This window comes from Nicotiana tomentosiformis, chromosome 11 (assembly GCF_000390325.3).
Source record: "Nicotiana tomentosiformis chromosome 11, ASM39032v3, whole genome shotgun sequence".
NCBI lineage: Eukaryota > Viridiplantae > Streptophyta > Magnoliopsida > Solanales > Solanaceae > Nicotiana > Nicotiana tomentosiformis.
In genome coordinates, this window is record NC_090822.1 from 54,278,530 (window position 1) to 54,303,597 (window position 25,068).

The following is a 25,068-nucleotide window of genomic DNA, read 5'->3' on the forward strand; positions in this document are numbered from 1 at the left end:
GTCAGAGGCATCCGTTTGTACTTCAAATGGCTTGGCCAATTCAGAAAGGTCTAAGACGGGGCTACTAGACATAGCCGCTTTCAATGTGTTGAAGGACTGCACTTGCCTGGGACCTCAATCCCAAGTCATGACTTTCTTTAGGAGTTCTGTTAACGGCAATGCAATGAGAGAGTAATTCTTCCCAAATCATCGATAAAAGTTGCATAGGCCAAGGGACACCCTCAAGACGTGGATTTGCTTAGGCGAAGGCCAATATGTGATAGCCTGAATCTTCTATTGGTCCATCTTTATCCGCCTTTCCTCGATGACATGTCCGAGGAAGTCAAATTATATTTGGGAGAATGCCCACTTGGACAGCTTCACATATAGTTCGTGCTCTCGCAGTCGGGTTAGGACCTTCTGCTAGTGCTCCAAGTGTTTGTCCAATGTTTTGCTATATATCACAATGTCGTCCAAGTAGACTACTACGAACTCGTCAATTAACTCTCGAAAGACTTGGTTCATCAATGTGCAAAATTGGCTAGAGCATTAGTCAAGCCGAATGGCATAACCAGGAAGTCGTACGCCCCATATCTTGTCACACAGGCCTTTTTGTGTTCATCTTCCTCAGCAATTCGAACTTGATAGTAACTTGTCTTCAGGTCTATTTTGGTGAGCATTTTGGCACCACCCAATCTATCGAACAAGTCTTCCATTAGCGGGATAGGGTGCTTGTTCTTCACAATAATTTTGTTTAGGGCCCGATAATCCACACAGAGTCGTAAGGTGGCATCTTGTTTCTTTTGGAATAGCATAGGGGACCCATATAGGGAGTTGGAGGGCACAATGAACCCCGTGTCTAGAATTTCCGCCAACTATCTCGGAAGCTCGGTGAGCTCGGGTTGTGACATTCTGTAAGGCGCCCGGGCAGGTGGCATCGCACCTGGAACCAACTCAATCTCATGGTCCAAAGTGTGCCTAGGCAGGAGTCATGTTGGCATGTCCTGTGGCAGGACGTCTTTAACTCCATTAGCAGCTCTTTCACGGGTGTAAGAATGGGACCCGAGGAGCTTTCTATATCTTCAATACAGAGGGTGGCCAGGAATGTAGGTCGTTGACTCCCTTATTCAACTACAAGGCCGAGATGTTCTCAGCAGCCATCTTTATGGTTGTTCGTGGAATAATGCAGGGCTTAGCCTCATTTTCTCCCATCATCGGTAGCATGTCGGCATAAGGTACTGGAATGGTTTTGCTTTGCCTCATGAATTCCAACACAACTATCAGCTCGAAATCATCTATGATCACTATGCATAAGTTGACTTTTCCTTCATAAGGACCAAGCTTCACTATCACTCCTTTCGCTATTCCACCCACCGACTGAGGCGGTGAGTTAATAGTCGTGACATGACCTCTGCCCTTTCCCACAACTAGACCAAGGAGTTCTACCTGAGTTGAGGCTAAGTAGTTGTGAGTAGCGCCTTTGTCTATCATCGCCCGAATGTGCTTGTCATTAACTTTCATCTCGACGAATATCAAGGTCTTCCCTTGGATAAGAGGAGGCCCCTCATCCGCTGTCTTTTTTCCTTTCTCGGTGGTGGGGCATGGGTCCTTCTTCTTACATATTCCAGTACTGGTTTCCGCTAAGGTCTCAGAAATGGAACAAATAAGTACGTTGAAGGCAGCGATCGGTTCGGTCTGGTCAGTATCATTTGTGTTGTCATCCGTCCCATCATCAAAATTTTGATAGGAATTCATCTGTGCATGTGGGCATTCATTTTTCCAATGTGGCCTGCCACAATGACGGCATCCTGAAGGGGAATTTCTCCCCCGACCGTTGTTTTTAGATGCAACACTAATGCTTCCTGAGGAAGGTTTCTTAGATTTGGTTGCACAGCGATCACCTCCACTTCTGCTAGGGCCACCATTGCCAGGCTGGCCCCCTTTGTATCCCCCTTGGACGGGCAATTGAGGCCTATCCTTCCGAGCTTCCACTTGATAGTACCCAAGGCATTCCGCAACTTGGATCGCCTTGGGTAAAGTGTCTACCCTTTGTCTTTGCAGCTCCATATGGGCATAAGGTTTCAAATCATCTAGGAATGTGAAGAGTTTGTCTTTGTTCCCCATGTCCCATATGTTCAGCATGAGCGCAGAGAATTCGTGCACGTAATCCCGCACTAACTTGGTCTGGCAAAACTCCCGTAGCATTCTCCGTGCATTGTACTCAACATTTTCGGGGAAGAACTGTAAGCGTATAGCCGACTTCAGTTCTTCCCATGTCTCGAGAGTATCTTCACCAACCCTGATGTCTTTCTATTTCACACGCCACCAGAGTTTAGCATCACCCTGAAGATACATGGCAGCAATTGCTACCTTTTTTGCTTCTTCTATCTCACCCACAACATCAAAGTATTGTTCGATGTCGAAGAGAATGTTCTCCACTTATTTGGAATTTTGAGCTCCAATGTATGGTTTTGGCTTAGGAATCTTCAGCTTTTATGGCACATGGGCGGGGTTCACAGCACCCCCAACCTGGTTTCCGCCTCCTCGAATTAGGCCTTGTAGTGCAACATTGACATAATTGAGCTGGCCTATAAAGTTATCTATAGTTTGCTGCATGGCAGTCACCCTGTTTGTCTCTTGTGTCATATAGGCTAAATCCTTGATACTCTCCTGTTGGTGGCCCTCGATTTTACCAAAACTTTTGGCTGCCATGTGGCTATCGTTTGCCGGTCTCCCTCAGAGTCACAACTGATATTCACGATGTCACCTTTGGCCTGCCACATCCTGTGGTCTAGGTCATCCAACCTTTGTACTAGGTTGGTTCTTAAATCAGACACCGTATTCACGATAGGTAATAATACGTCAACCGTATCTTCAAGGGCCACAATGCGGTCCCTGTGTTTTACCATGGTCAGAAATAGTGGTAATGGCAATGTGTTCCTTCGTTTGATGTCGAGTTTGGGATTTGATACCAACTTTCACGCGGCAACTTCCTGATATTCCTTGGAAGGGTGATGTAAGGCTAAGAAACCAATGTCCGTGCAGTTATAATCCGCCAACTAGGGTCCCCTCCATACGCTAGACGAGATTGTCAGTGTCGTGCAAGAAAACCAATGTAAATTGCAATTGAGTGAACATAAAAGAAATTGTTTGCTTGCTAGAAAGTTTGATTGCTTGATCCCCCCTAATAGTAGGGGAAGTCTGGTGCACTCAACTCCCACTATGCGTGGGGGCTGGGGAAGGGTCGTACCACAAGGGTCTATTGTACTTAAAAAGAAATAAACCAAACGTACATGACTTGACATAACTAAGCTTGGGAGACATAATGGAAATACATAAAGTAAAAATACTCTATATTTACAATAGAAATGACTTAGATTCCTATAAAGCAGAAGCAGGTCCGTTGGCAACAACCTTCTCTTTAGCATCAGAGTTTGCGCGCGCGATGCTGTTGGCATTTGCTTGTGGCTGGGCGATGGTGAGTGCTATCGGCTGGGCGACATAGGCACAGCTGTGCTTGTCACTTAACGCGTCCAAGACCATAGTTTCTTCCATGGAGCTAAGCATTAGGAGGCTTGCGAGGACGCCATGGGGTGCGTCCAAGGGTTCATGGGGCATGTATGGAGACCCGCCCAGACAGTACTAATGTCCCTTTTGCCAGGATACTGCATCATTAATGGATGCAGGTGGTTCCACAACAGGCGATATCGATCAGTGATAGCAGTACACCCTCTTCTCAGCTGACTTGGTGAGCCCCACTTCATATCGGGGTCTTGTGTCTTTTGCTTCATGTGTATAGTGTTTTGAGGTATAGCCAGGGCCTTGTCCTCGGCATTATCATATTACTCTTTTGTATCAAATAGATGCTTCGTAGACATAGTGTGGGTTGTATTTAAGAAAGTCAAACTAGAAATGTTGTACTTGTAACACATATTTTCACTTCTAAACTATGAATGTGTAATGTATTTTGGGAACTGTAAATGGGGTTTCTAAAAGAAATGAAATTTGTGTTGTACATGTTACTCTTTTGTTGTCTAACTCGTGATATTCATCTTCGCATTGTTCATGGGTAAGGTCGGGTGGAAAAAATCTAGTAGGCTTGATTAATTTGGATATCTTGGTTGAGCACCGGTCGCGCTCCCCAAGGTCAAGGCGTAACACACTGTATGCGGAAAACTGATCATTGTTTTGTTATTGCATCTCTTCTTTATATGCTTGATTGATAACTTATACAGGGCATGGCACATTATCTCTTTATTAACCAATGTGATTTTATTCTGCTTTCTTATGATTAGATTGTACCATTGTTATGTACTTGTGAAATTCATGAACTGAGCAGGTTATTAGCGAGTATCATTGGTAATTCCTTCCACTATTACCTCGCCAAGGTAAGATATGATACTTGTTGAGTATATGGGCTTGGTTGTACTCGTACTACACTCTACACGTAATTGTGCAGATCTAGGTGTTGGACCCAGTTGAGAGTTGTCTGTGATTGTCGTGAGCTGCCGAGAGACAAGGTAGAGCTATATTCTGATCATAGTCCTTGAAGTCTCTTTCCTTTTTAGTTACTGTTGTTATTAATCAGACAATATTTTCATTTCGTATTTCAAAACATGTGTTTTGAGACCTTTAATAGGTTCATTTAGTTGATTAGAACTTGTGTGCAATGTTTGGCTATGATCCGGAATATTTAACAATGATTCGGACACTTGAGTTGTATACTAGCTAAGCGTAAGAATTTGAGTTCACCACATCCAAATAGTAGACTTAACAAGCTCGGAATCTTGATTTGAACGTTTCATCAGGTTTTTGCGATGAGTTACGAATAGGTTTGGGTTGTGTTGCACTCGTATTTGATGTTTTGACATAGTTTCTTCAAACATAAATGCTACCATGTTAAACAAATGAGCTCTAAATTGTGTTTTGGTTGAAATATTAGATCCATAAAGTGATTTCGGAACCATAGCAACAAGAATCATCAAATTTCGATGTCGTATGACAGAGTTATGCTCATTTTAGTATTGGGAAAGATTGTTGGTGCTGGTGCACCACAATTGCAGAAAAAGGGCTGCTGAAGCAGTTTTGCACTGCAGAAGCGACTCTTAGGCCCTTAGGACCTACAAAAGCAGATTATTTTCTGCGGTAGCGAAAATCACTCCTATCAATATTCCAAACTTTGTCCATTCGGTATTTTACATATTTGGAGCTCTAGATCTCGGATTTGGGTGATTTGTGTGACATTTTTCTCGTCTTGAAGAGAGGGTAAGTAATTTCTACTTTGCTTTTTAATATATATTGTTTTCCCATGTATTTATACACTAAGAACATTTAAATTTGAAGAAAAAATTAGGGTTTTTGTAAACACTTTAAGAAAGTGTATTTTGGGGATTTGAGTACCAATTTGGACTCGATTTTGGGAACTAATTATATATTTATACTCGGAAGATTATGGATCATTGACTTTTTGTATAGGATACATATTTTGGGCATGCGAGCCCTCGTTGACTTTGAGAATTTCTATAATAACCGAAGCATTATGGATTGTGATCGCTTCATATGACATTGTTGGGATTTTGGATGATGTTTGGCTTGGATTTGGGCGATTTGTCGGCTAGATCAAGGTTTGACGCAATTAGAGATTGAAGACTAGCTCGAATGAGGTAAGTATTTTTGTATCCTATTTTGTGCGAGTCAAAATAAGATTCAACTAGTGGCTTCCTTGCTAATGTTAAAAAACAGTCTCCACCTAATATTTAAAGGTATACTAAGGTGCCTATTTAATTATTAAGATCATTATCCTTTTAGTCTACTGACCGATGAGATTTGGGTAAGAGTTCTTCTTCTTCTAAGAGGAAGGTGTTAGGCAACCCCTAAAATCTATCCGAGGTAGCTCCATAGGACTTAGACTAGGTTTAAGGAATTAGATGTCTATATTCTGCTTAATTAGAGCTTAAAGTGTATGGCTTACCTATGTCATATTTAAATACTTAACATTTTGAAAGGAAATAATATATGTACTTTAAAAAGAATAGATAAGTTTAATTTGTAAAAACCATTTGAAATGTTTACATCTACAAGATTTTGCAAAGGTATAAGATGTGTCTATGTTTGAACACTTTACAAAATAGTTACTTGTAAAAGGGTCTAGTAGAGTAACGACTATTGGAAATGGGCCTTGCATATACCTTTGGAAATGTTTTTCAATTTGTAGCAGCATGTTTGAAGAAAAATCATTGAAAGGTTTAACAGTCTTGACTCCAATCGTGTTGATTTTTGTTTATAGAAAGAGCTGACTTTGAAATCTTCTTTTTTAATTTCGGCATTAGAAGAAGAATTGTATTTACTTTTCAAAATCTGTTTTGAACTTCAAAGAACTCCATTAAAATAGTTAGTATAATTAAAAGTGAAATCTTATGTAATGAAGAATAAATGATCAAAGCGCCGAAACTTTATAACTGATCGTAATGTAATAGTGATTTATTTTATTACCTATGGATCTTGGATTTCCTAGGCTCCTAAAACCTTTGAGAAAAAATAAAATATTCAATCAATATCGTTAGTATTATACTCATGTAAAGAAAAGATAATAGATTCAATTCATCTATTGAGGAAGGAAAGGGAATTGGACTCAGTAATCTGGTTCTGAAGAAGGTTAGGCCCAGCGAACAGCAGACAAGCAGCAGTGGCTCCCATGACTTCAAACTAAAAGCTTGAACTTGGGCCTGAGTTCTTGAAAACTCAGTAGGCCCAGATCAGTTACATATTCTAGAGAAAAAGGTAGAAATTAGTGACAAAAACCCAAAAAAATATTTAAAGGTAGATAAGATCAAACGTAACGTCCACATGAGACTATAACAAATATTTGTGGTTGAGAAATGTAAATAAGACTGTGTAAGATCGAGCAGAGTATGGAAAAATACAATGAAGCCTTTCTCTTCATTAAACACTAACCCCTAAGTGATTAGCAAATGTCAATGATTAAGGGCTTAACATGACATTCCATTTATATCAAAGACACTCTTTGAGCCACTGGCACTTCAAAGTTCACAAGGGTTTCAAGGACCCCGATAAGTGAATGTGTCAGGGAGAGTATCTCAACTACAAACCAAATCTCATTCCTAAATACCTCTAACAATTCACATTTACTCCTCCCTATAGGTTTAAATGCCAATAAGGCCTTCATTGTAAATTTAAGTACAACTATAACAATCATACACAAGCTTAGGAATGTGTACTTCCAATAGAAACTATACTTAATGTTACTGGGAAAATGTAATAACAGATAATACTAAAGAAATCACAATTCAAACACCAATGTGTAGTTCATTGCTAAGAACCACCAATATGTAGAAGAACATCCAAAGAAAACGATAACATGTATAATTAAGGGAAAAGATTAGTGGCTGATCATTTCGAAAAGTCAAACTATTGAGTCAGGCAGTATGAAATAAAAGAGGTGCATAGTTCAGATTTATAGGGGATCCTCATGCTTAACAGTTCCAGGCTTAAGTTGATCAGGGATTTGTACGCAGGTCAAGTCTTGGATTCTAATGGATGTATGAATTAACAGTTTTATATAGGAACTTTAGAGAGCATCAAAAGGAGTATGTAAGTTAGCAAATTGATTTCAAATCTAATAGGTGATTGCTTTCTCCTTAAAACATTCCTGATATCACATTCTCATTGGGTTCATTAAGAGTCGAGGCATAATATTCTACTTGAGCTGAACACATATCATTAGAATGCTCTCTCAAATCCACAAATGAATTATAGTTCACTTATACAAACATAGCAAGGTTCAATATTCATTATGTGATAGGGCAATAAAATACATAAGAATGCGTATGAAATATAAGCAGAGAGTTTGTTTGATAACATGAATGAGTACAGCAGTCCAAGAGCAGACAATCAAGCTCATGCAAAGATATCCCTAAGGAGTGTAAAACTACAGCATGATGGAGTATAGGGTCAATCCAATAAATTAATTATAAAAGTTTAGAACAAAGGAGGTTTCACATGGAATAAGCAGGGTAGAAATAGTAAGATGACTAGTCCAGTTACACAGGTGAATGCATCAGCCCAAACATGATAAAGTTTAACTTGGTATGATCAGTTCAGGGAGTGATATAAATGTAGACAAGAAGGTCAATCTTAGCATGATTGAAACTTTGTAGTAGGATCATTAGTTCCTTAAATTCTTAATCAAAACATCCATATTCATAACTAAACCTACACAAACAGAGGTCATCAATTAATATAGAATAGTATTTATTTTAACTGGGCAAACAGACATTAAGAATTTGTTTAAGCCTATGAGTGCCAACAATAGCTTCTCTCCTCAAATTCTCTATTTTTTAAGCTGTCAAAACTGGCAAGTTCAACTTACTCTTCTATGAAGCAATAAAAGTATAGCGGCTTAGACATGAATCCTTCAGACAAGGACTAATAGAGGACACTCAAGCTCATTACAGAATGATGTTTTTCAAGAATCACAACATGACAGAACATATTAAGCATGACATGGATCAATAATAGTATAACATAATTAACCTTATAACTAGTGTAATACAGAAGCAGCAAACATAAGTTCCTAGCAAAACATCATATGGGTATGAGATCACAGTTTAGTCAAGTAAGCATGATGATAGGGTTAAAAGAACATCCGAAGCCTTTTAAACTAGTAACAAGAGTTCAACAGTATTTTTTGCCATTTCATTATAGCGGGTGTTATCTAATTAAGTCACAGGTTACAAAGCAACACTAAAGCAACCATGGATTATCATGAGGAAAAGCATTTAACTTAATAAGAATGGCAAAGAATATAATAGGCCATATAGAAATTATCAAACATGCATTATGAACGAAGAGAAAACATCAAAATCACTAGATAAACACACATAACTGAAGGGAAAAGAAGGATCAGTGTACACTGACCTTTCGCAGAGCATAAAACCAAGCGAAACCTTTTATTTAGCCGCTAAGAAACCAAACCTCAAGCCTAGACTGCGTATAAACTCAGAACCGGAGAAAGAAAATAAAATCAGTGAGAAGTTTAGGGGTTTTTAATTCTCTTTCATTTTCTATATTGTATTAGGTGGTAGGTCGTGTTAGGTGAGAGCATTGAAGGCTTTATTTATAGTGGCCATTGAAGCCTTAGGGTTCCACAAAAATTCAAATTGATAGTGGAGAGTGATGGAGAGATTGATGATGCGAGCAAAATGAGTGAAAATCCAAAGATCATAGGGGAAAATCATAGGAGTTTTACCTGAGTTGAAGACAGTCGTTGCAGGCAAGAAATACCATCGCACAAAGACCGGAAATCCAAAGGTACCTCTGGTTTCGAATAAACATAATGAGATGCCATGCATGCTCTGATTTTGTTGTAGCACCAGAAGATCTTGAAGACATGAAGTTTCATCTTTGAGTGTAAGTAACATGAGATTTCAAATTCATATGATGTAATAGGGAGATACCGATGAGATTCGAGGAGTCAGAAGGCACAAGGTTTCTGGGATTAATGGGTCTACGATTTGAGAGAATAGAGAGAGGAAAGAGAAAAGGGGCTGCTAGGTGAGCAGGGTAAATGAATTAGGGTTTGGGGTTGGGGTTAGTCGTCTCTAGGGATAAAAATAAGAAATGGAACGGGAGCCGTTGGATCAAATCGATGGTCATTGGATTCTTGTGATCCAACGGTGGAGATAAAATGAGATGGGCTTTTAAAAACTAATGGAAAATGGGATTAATCATGCTCCGTTGAAGATATAAATCAACGGTCAGGATGAGTTGTATTTGTTTTGTTAGTGAATTGGGACAAGTGACATGGCGGAGTTTGATTGGCTTTGGGAGGGTAGCCTAGATTGCCAAGGTTGAGTAGATGGGGTTGTGTGGACTGGATCAGGTCAGTTTGGGCTAAAACAATTTAAAAAATAGCCATTTGTATTGAATTAGGTATTTGCATTTTTAGCCTTTGTGGTTTTTAAACCCTTTTATAATTAATTTAAATAAACATAAATAATTTCAATAAAATATAAAAAAAGTTATAATCATCAAGTACACTACTAATTAATTAATTATTTTTAAAAATACTTTATTTTCAAAACACCCAAATAGTGATTCTCTTATTATCTGTTCTTTTGTTTTTTTATGTTCTTTTTGTTTTGACATTAATTTTGAATTATTAAAATAGTAGGATAATTAACTAAAAATTACGGAATAACTTATTACATTAATTGTAAAACTTATATAATGTATATAAAGGTTATTTTAATAGTCTCAAAATAGTAAGTATGATATATCTTATAATTATGTAAGACAAATTATTAATTTCAACCCTATTAATTACTAATTGTTTTTATAAAAATAGGTATTATTGATTAGAAAATACTTTCAACACATTTATTGCAAACCATTAAGTATAAATAAAGTAATTTTAAAAGTGAGGGTCAAAATTGGTCGTCAACAGCTGTCCCTCTTTGACCGGAGACGATAAAAGAGTTTTTGGGCAAATAATTCGAACCAAGGCCAATTTTGTCTGAACCTCAAGCATACATTGCAGAAATGACATATGGGTTTAAGGAATATTATGAGTTGTAGAATTAGGAGTTAAGGAAGATTCTGGGAGAATTTTGGGGAGTGGGGCCGAATTCTGATTTTTAATTGCTTACATACCTCAAGCTTAATGAGGATCAGGCCTCATGTAGTTCTGGAGTGATGATTCAAAGGAGGCGATGCTCGCAGGAATTGCTCCAGTATCGTATTATGACAATATTGCGAGACAGAAGATTTGGTAACCATGATAGCTCTTGAATTGCGGCTTGATTTGAAAGATTTGAAGAATTAGAGTTCCACTTATCGTATTTGAGTTTGAACTTGGATCCTTGGTCCCCTTATGAGTTTATTGTCTCTCATAGCATTATAGCTTGGTTTGCTGCTTAAAAGAAGTTCCACGTTGCGATGTCTATTCCTGCAAAAACAAATATACACATACCCTTATATCGTAATGCAGACATGTTAAGATGTGATGTAAATGATGGAGGAATGATGATGCATGGCTGCCGGCTAGCCATTTATTTGGATTGGAATGACAGTATACTTGAATTTGACTCGATTATTAGATGCGTTTTGTATCATCTCACAGCTGTCAGAGCATTAAGTATCCTCAAGTTGGGAGTGTTTCCGCGCGATGGGAGTAGTTATAATTTAGAATGTATCCCCGCGTGATGGGAGTAGTTGCATTGAAATGTAAGTATCTCTGAGTGATGGGAGCATTTGCATTGAAATGTAAAGCATATCCGCACGATGGGAGTTTCCGACCTGAAAATATAATCATGCTTGGAGGTTGCATAAGCAAAACGTAAAAACATTCGAGACAAAAATAAATAAATAAGGAGTGTGCCCAAGAGATACTCTTGAATGCAACTAAATTGCATTTGTCATTCGGCAGAATGTTGGTGACGAGATTTGTAGCTATCTACTTGTAATCTTCGATATGGCTGAGTGGCGGTGAGGAATGCTCCTGTTGGCGAAGCGGACAATTTGTTAGATACAGGGCTTCGATTGGCAAAGCCGACGACTCGATTTGTACAGTGCGCTCCGATTGATTGAGCTGGCAGTTTGCTATACACATGGCATCGGTTCGCGGGCCAAGCAGCTCATTATATGCAACATGCTCTGCTTGTTTGAGCAAACGATTTACTATACATATGGATTTGGTTGGCGGGGCCAGCGGCTCGCTATATACAACATGCTCTGCTTGGTTGAGTTGACAGTTTGCTATTTACAATATGCTTCGTTTGCATCGGTGGCCTGGTGTTAAAATACCTAAGAGTGGTGGGTCCGTCATTGCCCCAGCCTGCTCCAGCTTTGCCTTGTATCTTGTTATTCCTGCACTCAAAGAAAAATTCTTAGCAGGGGAGGTGTTAGTTTGTGTCGACAATAGCCTTGGCGTTGCCCCAGGCTTGGTGAGGTTACACCATGACGTTCGTTAGGTGGAACAGATTGTTACATTTTAAGGAAACATTTTGAAAATCTTTTATCTTATGGAAAATGTTGTCATTCCAGATTATGACATGTCTAGGAAATCCCTCAGACACGAACGTTGTTACTGGAAAACTCTGTCTCATTGATGTCGATCTAATAAGATTATTCTGATGGTGTGGCTTCTTGTTGCTGCGAGTGTATCCTAATCTAAACTAATGCATTACAAAGATTTTCCTAAGGTCATGACCAAACCTTTTTAGGTTGCCAAAGTATCTGAGTAGGAATCAGATCTGAACGTAATTCATGGATAACGATAAAGAAAAATATGACGATGACCGAGCCTGACTCTGGAAGCCTACGTATCCAAATTGAATTGGGTCATGACGTAGTTCAATTACAAAAGATGACTGAATCTGATAAGGATTGCCTACGTATTCCTTCCAAAGGAAATTAAGTCGCGGCGTAGTTCCGAGTACATACAAAATAGTATTTGGATTTCCTATTACAAAAGAAGAGTGGGCGAGAGAGAATGATCAGACCATATGTGTGTTGCCTATGTATCCCTCCATGGGAAGTCAGGTGTGGCATAGTTTTGTTTAAACAAAAACCTAACTTCACTTTCTTCGAATTAGTATCTCTTGATTGTGTCCGGGTTGATAGGCTTCATGCTAACTTTTCCGTCCATCTCTGCCAAGAACAGAGCTCCTCCCGACAAAACTCGGTGGACCACATAAGGACCTTGCCAATTTGGCGCAAACTTTCCCTTGACTTCTTATTAATGAGGGAATATTTTCTTCAAAATCAACTGCCTCGGTATAAATTGGTGAGGTTTACCCTTTTATTGAAGGCACTGGCCATCCTACTTTGATACAGTTGACCATGGCATACTGCATCCATTCTCTTCTCGTCAATGAGCATGAGTTACTCCTACTTGACCCATATCCATTCTATATCATCGAACTTGTCTTCTTGAATGACTCTTAAGGAAGGTGTGTCGACCTCTGCGGGTATCACAGCTTCAGTGTCATATACCAACATGCATGGTGTTACCCAGTGGATGTCCTCATAGTAGTACGATAACCCATTAAGGCAAAGGATAATTACTCGTGCCATTGCCTATGATTGTCCACTATTTTTTGTAGAATGCTCTTGATGTTTTTGTTGGCTGCTTCAACTTCTCCATTCTTTTGCAGTCTGTAGGCTGTAGAGTTACGATGGACGATTCTAAACTTCTCTCATGAGATCACTGTTGAGATTGGCTGCGTTGTCAGTGATGATTGACTCGGCTATCCCAAATCAGCATACTATGTTGTTACGGACGAGATCTGTCACTACTTTCTTCATAACAGCTTTGTATGTAGATGCTTCGACCTATTTGGGGAATTAATCAATTTATACCAAGATGAAACATTATATATTTGATGCAGTGGGCTTTATAGGTCTGATTACGTCCATTCCCCAGGCGGCAAAAGGCCAAGGCGATCCCATTAAATTCAACGCATTAGTTGGAACCCGGATGAAATCTTCGTGGATCTGGCATTGGTGATACTTCTGTACATAGCGGATCCTATCGCTTTCCATGGTTATCCAAAAATATCCGGCTCTTAAATTCTTCTTGGCTAAGGTGAAGCCATTCATGTGGTGTCTGCATGTCTCTACATGTATTTCTTCTATCATTCTAGTTGCTTAAGCGACATCTACATATCTTAACATATCCAAGTCTGGGTTCCTCCTATACAAGACTTCCCCGTTAAGGAAAAAGTGATTTGCTAGCCTTTTGAGTGCTCACTTCTGAACCTTGGTGACAGTCTCTGGATACCTTCTTATTTCAAGAAACCTTTTAATATCGTGGTACCTCGGTTTACCGTCTAGCTCTCCATCTACATGGAAACCGTACGCATGTTGATCCCTGGTCTCAATTTCAATAGGGTCGATGTAATTCTTATCTGGATGCTGGATCATGGATGATAAGGTTGCGAGAGCATCGGCAAACTCGTTATGGATCCTGGGAATGTGCTTGAAATTGATTGTTGTGAACTTCTTGCACAACTCCTTTATGCAATGCAGGTATGGAAGGATCTTGATGTTCTTGGAAGTCCATTCTCCTTGAACTTGATGTATCAACATATAAGAATCTCCTATGACCAGATACTTCTTGATGCTTATGTCGACCGCACTCCTAATCCCGAGGAGGCATACTTTGTACTCGGCCATATTATTTGTTTAGGGGAACCTTATATTTTCTTACGCCGGATAATGCTATCCCAACACTGAAATTAAGACTGCCCCAATTCCTACTCCTTTTAAATTTGCTGCTCTATCGAAGAACATTCTCTATCCTGGGTATGACTCTGTAATGTTTTCTCCGGCGAATAACACTTCGTTTTCCGGAAAGTATGTAGTGAGCGGCTCAAAATCCTTGTGCACTTGATTCTCTGCAAGGTGGTCGGCTGAGGCTTGTCCTTTGATGGCTTTATGCATTAAGTACAGAATGTCAATTTCTCTTAAAAGAATCTGCCATTTGGCCAGTTTTCCCGTAGGCATCAGCTTCTAGGAGATATACTTAAGCAGGTCGAGCCGGTATATTAGATGTGTGGTGTATGTTAACATGTAGTGCCTCAACTTCAGGACTATCCAAGTCAAAGCACAACAGGCATGCTCTATGAAAGTGTATTTGGCTTCGCATGGTGTACACTTCTTGCTTAAGTAGTAGATAGCTTGCTCTTTTCTTCCGGTCTCATCGTCGTTTTCCAACACTTATCCAAATGCATTGTTCAAAACTGACAGGTATAACAACAATGGCTTCCCGGGTTCAAGAGGAACCAACACTGGTGGATTTGACATGTACGCCTTTTACAGCAGGTTGAAGATAGGCTCACAAATTAACGTAGACTAGGCTATGAATCGGTTGATGTAATTTAGCCTACCAAGAAAACTCATCACATCCTTCTTGCTTTTAGGCGGAGGTAAGTCTTGAATGGCTTTGATCTTTGAAGGATCCAACTCTATCCCTTTCTTGCTTACAATGAAACCTAGCAATTTTCCAGCATGGACTCCAAATACACATTTTGCATGGTTCAACTTCAAACTATACCTCCGCAAGCGCTCGAAAAACTTCTTCAAGTCGTCCAAATGTTCTGAACTCTTTCAAGACTTGATTATGACCTCATCCACATATACCTCGATCTATTTGTGAATCATATCGTAAAAAAGGGTTGTCATGGCCCTCATGTAAGTAGAACCAGAATTCTTGAGGCCGAATGGCATTACTCTGTAGTAGTAAACACCCCAAGGCATACTGAACGCTATCTTCTCTACATCTTCTTCATGCATCAGGATCTAATGGCACCCAGCGAAACAATCCACGAATGACTGCAGCTCGTGCTTCGCACAATTGTCGATGAGGATATGAATGTTTGGTAAATGGAAATCGTCTTTCGGATTTGCCTTGTTAAGATCTCGATAATCCACACATATCCTGATCTTCCTATATTTCTTTGGTACCGATACGATATTTGCCAACCATGTGGGATAATTGGTGACTCTTACCATGTTTACCTCTATCTGCATGGTTACTTCTTCTTTTAACCTCAAAATCAAGTCCTGATTGAACTTTCTAGGCTTTTATTTGGCTGGCGGTCTGGCAGGATCGGTAGGCAATCGATATGAAATTATGTCGGTGCTCAATCCAGGCATGTCATCATACAACCATGTGAATACGTCGTTGTATTGTTGAAAGAGCTCAACAAATTCTTCTTTCAGCTCTGCTTCTAAATGGATGCTGATTCAAGTTTCTTTGACGTCTTCTTCGCTTCCCAAGTTGAATACTTCTGTCTCCTCAAGGTTAGACGTTTTATGGCTTTCCAGTTGCTCAAGCTCTTGCGGGAGATTATCTGGCATCATGCTTTCATCGTATTCCTCGTAATCTTGATCGCTTTGCTCGAGGGTTTTATTATATGTCATAATCGTGGAATACGGGTTTTTTTCATTTTGATTACAAGACTCCCGGCGAAACAAAGATGGGATGGCAGTCTAATTCTCCATGTCCTCTCCTGGTTTGACATTCTGAATGGTCGGTGTCTTGGTATCAACTTTGTCACAGCATTCTTCGATCATGGTCACGCACAACATACCCATTCCATCGACGATGTCGTCCTCTGGTTTTGAGCTCTGAACCGGACCCGAAACACGCTCTGGCATAAAAGCTTTCTTCACAAAGACACATATATAAGGCTTTCCAGTTGGAGGCTGATACCCTATGTCGCCTCTACCTTTCTGCCTACTTGGCTCAATTGGCTCTGTTATGCCATCTGATCGGGCTCCCAGGCCGGTCCCTAGTCTATATTTTTACTTCATCATTTCTCTCATAGCCATCTTTAATCTGAATGGTGACTGCATACCCATGTTTTGCTTAGTATCTTCTATCTCCGTCATCTATATGATTTCGACCACATGAAAAGCGGCCCCATCTAATCCTTCTATGAATGGAACTGCATGTTCTAGATAAGCTGACTGGCTCCATTCGCCATGAACTACAATATCTTGACAACACCACTCAAACATCATGCACTAATGGACGGTAGACGGGACTGTCCATGCCATATGTATCCAGGGTCTTCCTAGCAACAACTTATATGAGGATGAAATGTCCATCACTTGTAGAGCCAACTTATATTAACCCCTGATATTCCATCAACAAATACTCAGGACACCATCTTATCTCTATATTTGACGGTGATGTGTAAAGTTATGTTGTGACCCATGCCTTCTATGGGAAGTTTGTCTCATCGAAAGTTAATCATGTTCGTCTCGACCATCTCCCCGATGGTTGCTGCTAGTGCCTCGCTGGTAGAGTTGCTTGGCATGCTCACTCCACTTAACACTTTTATCGGGACATCTTTGTGACTATCAGAGCTCACCAGTAGATCCATGATTGATATTTGCGCAGGGGTTTTCTTTAATTATTCTTCCACAGAGTTCTTTAGTTGACATCTTCTTCCAGAATTCTGCAACCTCCGGTTCTATTATATTCCTTCTCCGAATTTATTCCCTTCCTGGATTCCCTCGGTTTACTTCCACTGGAGCATAACACCTCCTATGACCTGGTCATTGCATGAGCCGCTGCGAAATCTGTCATCTTGTCTTTCCCTTTCTTCTTATATGTCCATTGGACTATCTTGTATTCCTGATCCTCTTCATCCTTGATAGTGGCGGTGGACTATTGCTAATATGTCTGGACAATCACTGTATGTTTTAACTGTACAATGATCATTAGAGTCCTTCGAGGTGGAACCCTCACAACCTCAGTATTCCCGATTGTACAATGGTTCCTTTTAAGTCATACTCTTCATCCAGGGTGGTCATATTATCTCCTTGATTCCGATGGTTTGGAAATTGGTTACGGTTCACATTGGGCAGAGCTGGGTATACTTAATGGCTTCATGTTTGATCAATGACTCAATTTGATTTTTAAGTTTGAAGCAATCCTTGGTATCATGACCCAGTATGTTTGAATGGTAGAAGAACCATTTGGTTGCATCAAAGTATTTTGAAGGATTCTCAAGAATCCTCCCTTTTATCGGATGTATCATGCCAGCTCTCCTCAGTCTTTCAAACAATTGAGCCAAAGGTTCAGCAATCAGGGTGTAGTTTCTAGGACCTATTTCTTCAAAATTTGGGTGATGTCTGGGTGCATATGTGGGTCAATTTTGATGAGTGGTAGTTTGAATTTTAGCATATGGTCATGGCAGATTTGGATTTATATGGGTGCGAGGTAGGTTATATTGAGGTTGGAGATTGTAGTATGGTTGTGTGTTGTATACTGGAGCATAAGTAGGTTGGTGTGGGGAATGGGTATTTGGAGAGTAAGAGTTGTTTCCATTGTGTGGATTGGACTGGTAATAGGGAATGATTGTTGATCCTTCTTCCTTTCTCTTCTTTCTGCTGCCTATTGAGCTGGATTGGATTGCTTTACTAGCTACTTGCAATGCGGCCATAGATTGTACCTTACCGGATGTTACGCCTTCCTATAGAAAGTCTCCCATTTAAACAAGTTCATGGATCTTCTGCCCCATCATGCCCATCATTTTCTCAAAGTAGATTCCTTCCCAAGCCCTGATGAAGTACTTAGTCAACTCAATGTCATCTTACGGGGGTTGTTCTCTTGCGGCCTCCGACCTCCACCGACGTGCATACTCTTGAAATAATTTTTATGGCTTCTTCTGCAAGTTTACTAGGGCGAACCTATTAGGGGTAATTTCGGTATTGAATAGAAAATGGTTCATGAAATCTTCTGCCATATCCTTCTGTTCCTTCCAGTGTCTGGGATATTAGCGAGTGTACCAAGTAAGCGCCTCCCCTGTCAGACTCCTTATGAATAGCTTCATTCTCAACTTCTCATTTCTTCCTACTCCAACTAGCTTATCATAGTAGGCTCTCAAGTGTCCATGGGGATCACCTGTTCCATCAAAGATATCAAACTTTGGAGCCTTGTACCTTATCGGCATGTCCACATCAGGGTGTATACACAGATCCTCTTAATCTAGACTTTGTCTACCTTAAGCGACCTGAAGGTTCTTTATTTATTTCCTCAATGCCCACAACTGTTTGGATACCGACTCTTCCTCCTTATACTTAGCTTCCCTTTTCATTTCGGTATATAGGTCAAAATCATAAGGCAGCCTGACCGTGATGGGTGTTGTGAAGGTGGGTTCTGACACATCATATACAGGAGGAACATATCGCTCGTGTGCAGCGGTATGTGTCGCATGTATGTGCTTAGTTTTGTTAGTGGTGAAGGTGATGCCATCACGAGTAGGGCTATGAACTGCATTGGTAGCAACTAGTGGATTTTGAGGCATTTGAACATAATTTGGTACTTAAGGGGTGTTTATAGGACGGTTTGGTGGGTTCACAAGGGTTACAAGGGGTATAATCTAGGTTGTAGGGACTAAAGTCGGGGTATCATGTGCTTGGCTAGTAGTTAAAGGAAAGTGGTCGGGGATTGAATCTAGAGAAGGAAAACGGGGTAATTGTGGGAGCGTTGCCACGACCAAATGTGCCAATTCCCGAATGTGTTGTACTGCCTCCCTTAACCATTCCATCTCTTGAGCCATCCTAGCAACATGTTCTTCATTTCGAGTATCATCCTTCTCTACAGTTCGCCCCGGGCTATCAGCTATTATTAGAGCGTGTTCAGTCAGGTAACCTATCGCGGACATCTTCCCTTTCAATCTCAAGTTGTATGATGGTTCCGCCAGTTTTAGGTCAACACAAACCAACTTCCTTTTTTGTTGAATAATAATAATAAGTAATACAAGAAAAGGAAAGAAAAGAAATAGAAAAAGAATAGAAGTCAGTTTTAGTGTTCGCATAAATATATGCACATAGAGCAGTTACTTCATATTTTCATGCAAGCGCGTTTCCTAGAGTTTGAAAGACCTCTCTTATAATGACCCGGCCGGTCGATTTGAGTGTTGTAGCCCCGTTCCCCTATTTACTGCTTATTTTATGCTCAATTGTTGTTATGTGACATGCTGAGGTAGTTGGGTTGGTTCCGGGGATGTTTCGGAATGAGTTAAGACACTTAGTCTCAAAGATGGAAGCTTAAGTTGAAAAGGTTGACCTGATATTGACTTATGTGTAAATGGCTCCAAAAGGGAGGTTTGATGGTTTCGATAGTTCCACTGGGTGATTTTGGACATAGGAGTGTGTCTGAATAGTGATTTGGAGGTCCGTAGTTGATTTTGGCTTGAAACAGCGAAGGTTGAAAAATTAGAAGTTTGGAAAGTTGAGGAGTTTGACCGAGGGTTGAATTTGTGGTTACCGGGCTCGGATTTTGGTTCTGAAAGTTGGAAAAGGACCGTTGTGTCATCTATGACTTGTGTGCAAAATTTGAGGTTAATCGCACTTGATTTTATAGGTTTCAACATCGATTGTAGAAGTTGGAATTTCTTAGTTTTTATTAGGCTTGAATAGGGGTGCGATTCATGTTTTTGATGTTATTTGATGTGATTTGAGGCCTGGTTTAAGTTCGTATCATGTTTTCGGACTTGTTGGTATATTTGGTTGAGGTCCTGGGGGCCTCGGGTGGATTCTGGATGGTTAATGGACCAAAAGTTGAAGTTGAAGTTGAAGCAATTCTAGATTTTTGCCTTCTAGTGTGATCGTACCTGAGAGGGATTTAGCCACAGATGCAATGCCGTAGGTGCGACTGATGTAGTATAGAAGTGGAGCTGGGCTGGTATGGGGTTTGTCGTAGGTATGAGGGGTCTTCCGCATCTGTGAGCCCGCAGATGCGAGCAGGGCTCCGCAGATGCGGAGAATAGGAGAATGGGTTTTCTTCGCAGAAGCGGATGGGTCGTCGCAGAAGCGCATCCGTAGGTGCGAAACATGGAGCACAGTGCGGACCTTGTGGACTTAAGTTACTTCCATAGAAGTAGTATTTTTATCGAAAAAGTAATTCTACAGGTGCGGAAATACCTGGGCAGTGTTTAAATTCGAGGGTTCCGAGATTTTTATTATTTTGGACTTTGCAAGCTCGGATTAAGGCAATTTTTGTGAGGGGTTTTGCGTGATCTCTTGAGATAAGTGACTTTTGACCATTTTTATGCAATAACATTGATTACCCATTGAATTTTCCACCTAGTTTATGTGTTTTTGACGTGGATTTTTGGGAGTTTTGGGCTAGGGATTGGAGAGTTAAAATTGGGGATTTGAGTGATGATTTGGTGTCGAAATTCGGCAAATTTTGTATGGTTGGACTTGTGGTCGAATGGATGTTCGGATTTTGTAACTTTTGTTGGGTTCCGAGACGTGGGCTTGGGGTTTACTTTTGAGCTGGCTTTTCTACTTTTTATTATGAACTTAGCATTTTCATATGGAATTAATTTCTATAGCTCGTGTTTATTCTGTCAAATTGTTTGTAGCTAGATTCGAGACGTTCGGAGGCTGATTCACAAGGCAGGGGCTTATTGGAGTATAGATTTGCTTGGTTTGAGGTATGTTACACTTCTAAACTTGGTTCTGAGGGTACGAATCCCTGCATTATATGTTATGTGATTGGTGTTGAGGTGACGCACATGCTGGGTGATGGGCGTGTGGGCGTTCACCGTAGAAATTATGATTCGGTTGATTTTGTGGTACTGTGTAGTCATCAGACCTTTTAGCCATTCATGTGATATCTGTGTGTTAAAGTAATTGAGCTACCGATTCGTGTTAGAAATCATATTAAGGTATATGTTTATCCTATTAAGACCCACTGTGGTCATTTCTGTTGTTGAATTATTTGCTTAGATAGCAATTTTGTACTCAGTCATATCCATTATTTGCATATCATATCTGAGTCTCTATTACTATTATTGTTGTGTCATATATCATCTTTTGGGCTAATTTGCATGAGATTTGTGAGCCAGAAAGACTGAAGAGATTGATGACTGAGTTGGGGCCTGAGTGCCGTGCAGTGAGTGATATATATGTGGATCGGGTTGCACACCGCAACAAGCCTTATGGATATATATGTGGATCGGGTTGCATGCTGCAACAAGCCTTATGGCTATATACGTGGATCAGGTTACACGCAACAAGCCTTATGGCTATATATGTGGATCGGGTTGCACGTTGCAACAAGCCTTATGGCTATATGTGGATAGGGTTGCGCGCAACAATAGGCCTTAGGGCTATATGTGGATTGGGTTGCACGCCACAACAGGTTCCGTACAGTGCTGAGTGACTGAGTGTGACGAGCGAGAATTGAGACAGTCAGATTAAGTGGTCTAAGAGTGTGAGTACTTGAGGTTTCAGTGTGTTGCATCACATACGGTATTCATATTGGCATGTAGATATAGAGATGTCATATTATTCATTTCAGTCACACTTGGAATAGTTTATTTGCGTTGAACTACAATGTTAAACCTGGAAGCATGTCTACATTTTTTGTATTGTTAAAATTTGTACTTTTTCTATACTGTTTGAGCTCGTCACTACTTTCAGACCAAAGTTTAGACTTGTTACTCACTGAGTTGGTTATACTCACGCTACAGCCTGCACTTCGTGTGCAGATCCAGGTGTTTCTTGGCACGGTGGTTGCTGATCTTGCAGTTTCAGCCTTTCGGAGATTATCGAGGTAGCTGCCTTGGCGTCTGTAGACCTTGACAAACTCTAGTTTTCATTAATAATATTTGGATTGTAACATGCGAGAGCAAATGTTACATTAATGTTTTCAACATTCATAAGTTTACATAGGCTCAACAAACTTGCCCGTCAGGAAATGGATAGGTTCGAGATATAAGATATAAGATGGGACAAGGAGTAAAATCAACCAGCTTCTAACAACCATCCTCAGAATCATTCCCATCTCTTCTTCTTCTTCCTATTCTTCTTCCGGGTCTTCTTCAAATTCTTCTTCATCATCATTGAATTCAGGCTCTTCCTTTAGGTCTTCTTCTAATTGTGTCTCAGATCAATTTGTATACACTCAACCATTCGGTCATTATCTTCGGGAGGTGGCAGCATATGATCAATTAACCCTGGGACCACTTGGCGGTGCATGGAGGTAGTCACGAGGTAGTGCGGAAAAATCTCATGATAGATTTGCAAGGCTGCCACTGCATCTTCCAGCCAGGATTTTCCTTCCCTGCTTGGTCGGGCTAGTTCATCTTCGTCATTGATCGAGACATAATACTCTGGAGTGCACCACGAATTCTGACCCATTGACATTGTGATTAGATCGATCCACTCCTCCTTAAGCCTCCTTATCCTTGGCATAGGGATCCATCCATTGTACTCGTCTTCATACAGTACCGTCCTCATCAAGAGATGTACATATTGAATCAACCCAGAGTGCTTGAGAACTTGTAGGGGTGCATATGGATTGATGCCCTCGAGTCCTATCAGCTCAATGAAATACTTTTAGGAGTCCTATCAGCCCAATGTTTCATTCCCTCACTATGACTACGAATCATGTTGCTAACACCTACGAAGTAATCAACTGTGGCCTCTTGTTAAAAGAAGTGCTTTATGGCCCATATTTGAACCAACAAGTTGTAGCCCTTGAAAGAATCATACCCCCGGGAACATGTAGACAATGCTCTGAGAATTTCTACTAACATCGTAGGTATCAAGGTGGCTTGGAGGTTGCCCTTGAATGTTTCCAAGACCACAGAAAGCAAGTTGATATTAATCCATCCTCTTCTTTATTTGAAAACCAGCAGTCCTAACAGTGCCAAAGAGAAGGGTATGGGTCAGAGACTTTCTCGGATTGCATGATCACACTGAAATTCTCCCAAGTACCATTCATAGCTCTCACGATGTCCAAACCTATCAATCAATTGGTCCAGGCTAACCCATCCATCTTCGATGTTCCTTAAGCTCCGACCACCCACCAAACCTAAAGCATCGAGAAACGTATAGCCAGGCATGGTGACCGGTAGTATCGGCTTCCTCCCTATAAATGGTAGCTTTGAGAATCTGGTAACGTCTTCCAATGCTGGCACCAACTTACAATTAGCGAACTTGAAAACCACCTTGGTCGAATCCCAGAACTCTATCAGCAAGCAGGTGAGTACCCTATCGGCCTGAATGTTCAGTAAGGTAGTTAATGCTCCCAGGTGCGTCCTTATTTCGTCTCAATGCTCTCGGCGGATTTTTTCCACCATTTCTTGAGCTTGTGCAGTGCCCCCATTACCATATTGATTTCGGGGATGTTCTGGTTGTTTTCCATTTCCGAAGAGGGTAGAGAAAAGGGGTTGATAAGTGTTTGCTTCGGATCATTAGTATCTCATCATGATTAGTTCATCTTTCCATAAAAGTCATGTCGTTGGGTTCATGACCCATTGGAATTAGAGTGGCTTTCCTAATTGTGTGTTGATGCTAAGGAACGACTCACTTAAGGTTTATGCAATATGACCTATGTTTGCTAGAGTAGAGTGTTCGCTAATTTTGAGTTGGACTGAATACTGCGAGAAGTTATGTCACTTGTCCTGAAAAAGCCATTCTCTGGAACTAAAGAATTTTAAAAGAAGGTTAGGAGGGTTGTAAAAGAAAACCCTCGCGTGCCATTATGTATGATAGTGTACGGCCAAGACTCGATAGAAAAGAGTGTGAAGAAAGTATATATAAAGCGGTAACAGATAGAGGGATGTTAATAATAACATTTAAAGTAAGCAGATAAGTACATAATGAGCAAGTAAGACAGGTAAGAACATAGTTGCAAATTAAACATAGTTAAAGTAGTATATAAATAGTCTTATATTCCAAGTATAGTCTAAGTCTGATAAGGTCAAAACCTATGTGTAGTTGCTAGCAGAGTCGCCATGTTGTTGCACACTATTTTGCGCGAGTCAAAACAACATTCAACTAGTGGTTTCCCTGTTGACGATAAAAGAGAGTCACCACCTAATATTTAAAGGTATACTAGGGTACCTATTTAATTATTAAGATCATTATCCTATTAATCTACTAACCGATGAGAATTGGGTAAGGGTTCTTGTTCTTTTAAGGGGAAGGTATTAGGCACCCCCTAATATCTACCTGAGGTTGCTCCATATGACTTAGACTAGGTTTAAGGAATTAGATCTCTATATTTTTCTTAGTTAGAGCTTAAAGTGTATGTCTTACCTATGTCATGTTTAAATACTTATCATTTTGAAAGGAAATAATATATGTACTGTATAAAGAGGAGATAGGTTTAATTTGTAAAAGCCTTTTAAAATATTTACATCTAAATGATTTTGCAAAGGTGTAAGATGTGGCTATGTTTGAACACTTTACAACATGGTTACTTGTAAAAAGGTCTAGTAGAATAAAGACTGTTAGAAATGGGCCTTAAATATACCTTTGGAAATTTGTTTCAATTTGACGCAACATGTTTCAAGAAAAAACATTGAAAGGTTTAATAGGTTTGATTCCAATCGAGTTGATTTTTATTTATAGAAAGAGCTGACTTTGAAATCTTCTTTTTCAATTCCGGCTTTAGAAGAAGAATTACATTTCTTTTCAAAATCTGTTTTGAACTTCAAAGAACTTCATTAAAATGGTTAGTATAATGAAAAGTGAAATCTTATGTAATGAAGAATAATGACCAAAGCGCCAAAATATTATAACTAATCG

General features: G+C 40.0%; 1 protein-coding gene across 3 annotated transcripts; it reads right to left on the reverse strand.

The window, feature by feature from the left end:
* Positions 1 to 207: 207 nt before the first annotated feature.
* LOC104096255 (uncharacterized) lies at positions 208 to 9,988 on the reverse strand. 3 transcript variants are annotated; one of them, XM_070188170.1, is made up of 3 exons: positions 9,248 to 9,710; positions 8,917 to 8,996; positions 208 to 6,747 (listed from the first exon to the last, which is right to left on the reverse strand). In XM_070188170.1, exon 3 carries the CDS (start codon positions 2,182 to 2,184, stop codon positions 1,111 to 1,113), a length of 1,074 nt encoding a protein of 357 aa, XP_070044271.1. In that variant the 5' UTR covers positions 2,185 to 6,747; positions 8,917 to 8,996; positions 9,248 to 9,710; the 3' UTR covers positions 208 to 1,110. The 3 variants fall into 3 exon arrangements, with proteins under 3 accessions (XP_070044271.1, XP_070044270.1, XP_070044272.1); XM_070188169.1 differs by having other exon boundaries at positions 8,917 to 8,985; positions 9,248 to 9,678; XM_070188171.1 differs by lacking the exon at positions 8,917 to 8,996 and having other exon boundaries at positions 9,248 to 9,988.
* Between the last annotated feature and the right edge of the window lie 15,080 nt (positions 9,989 to 25,068).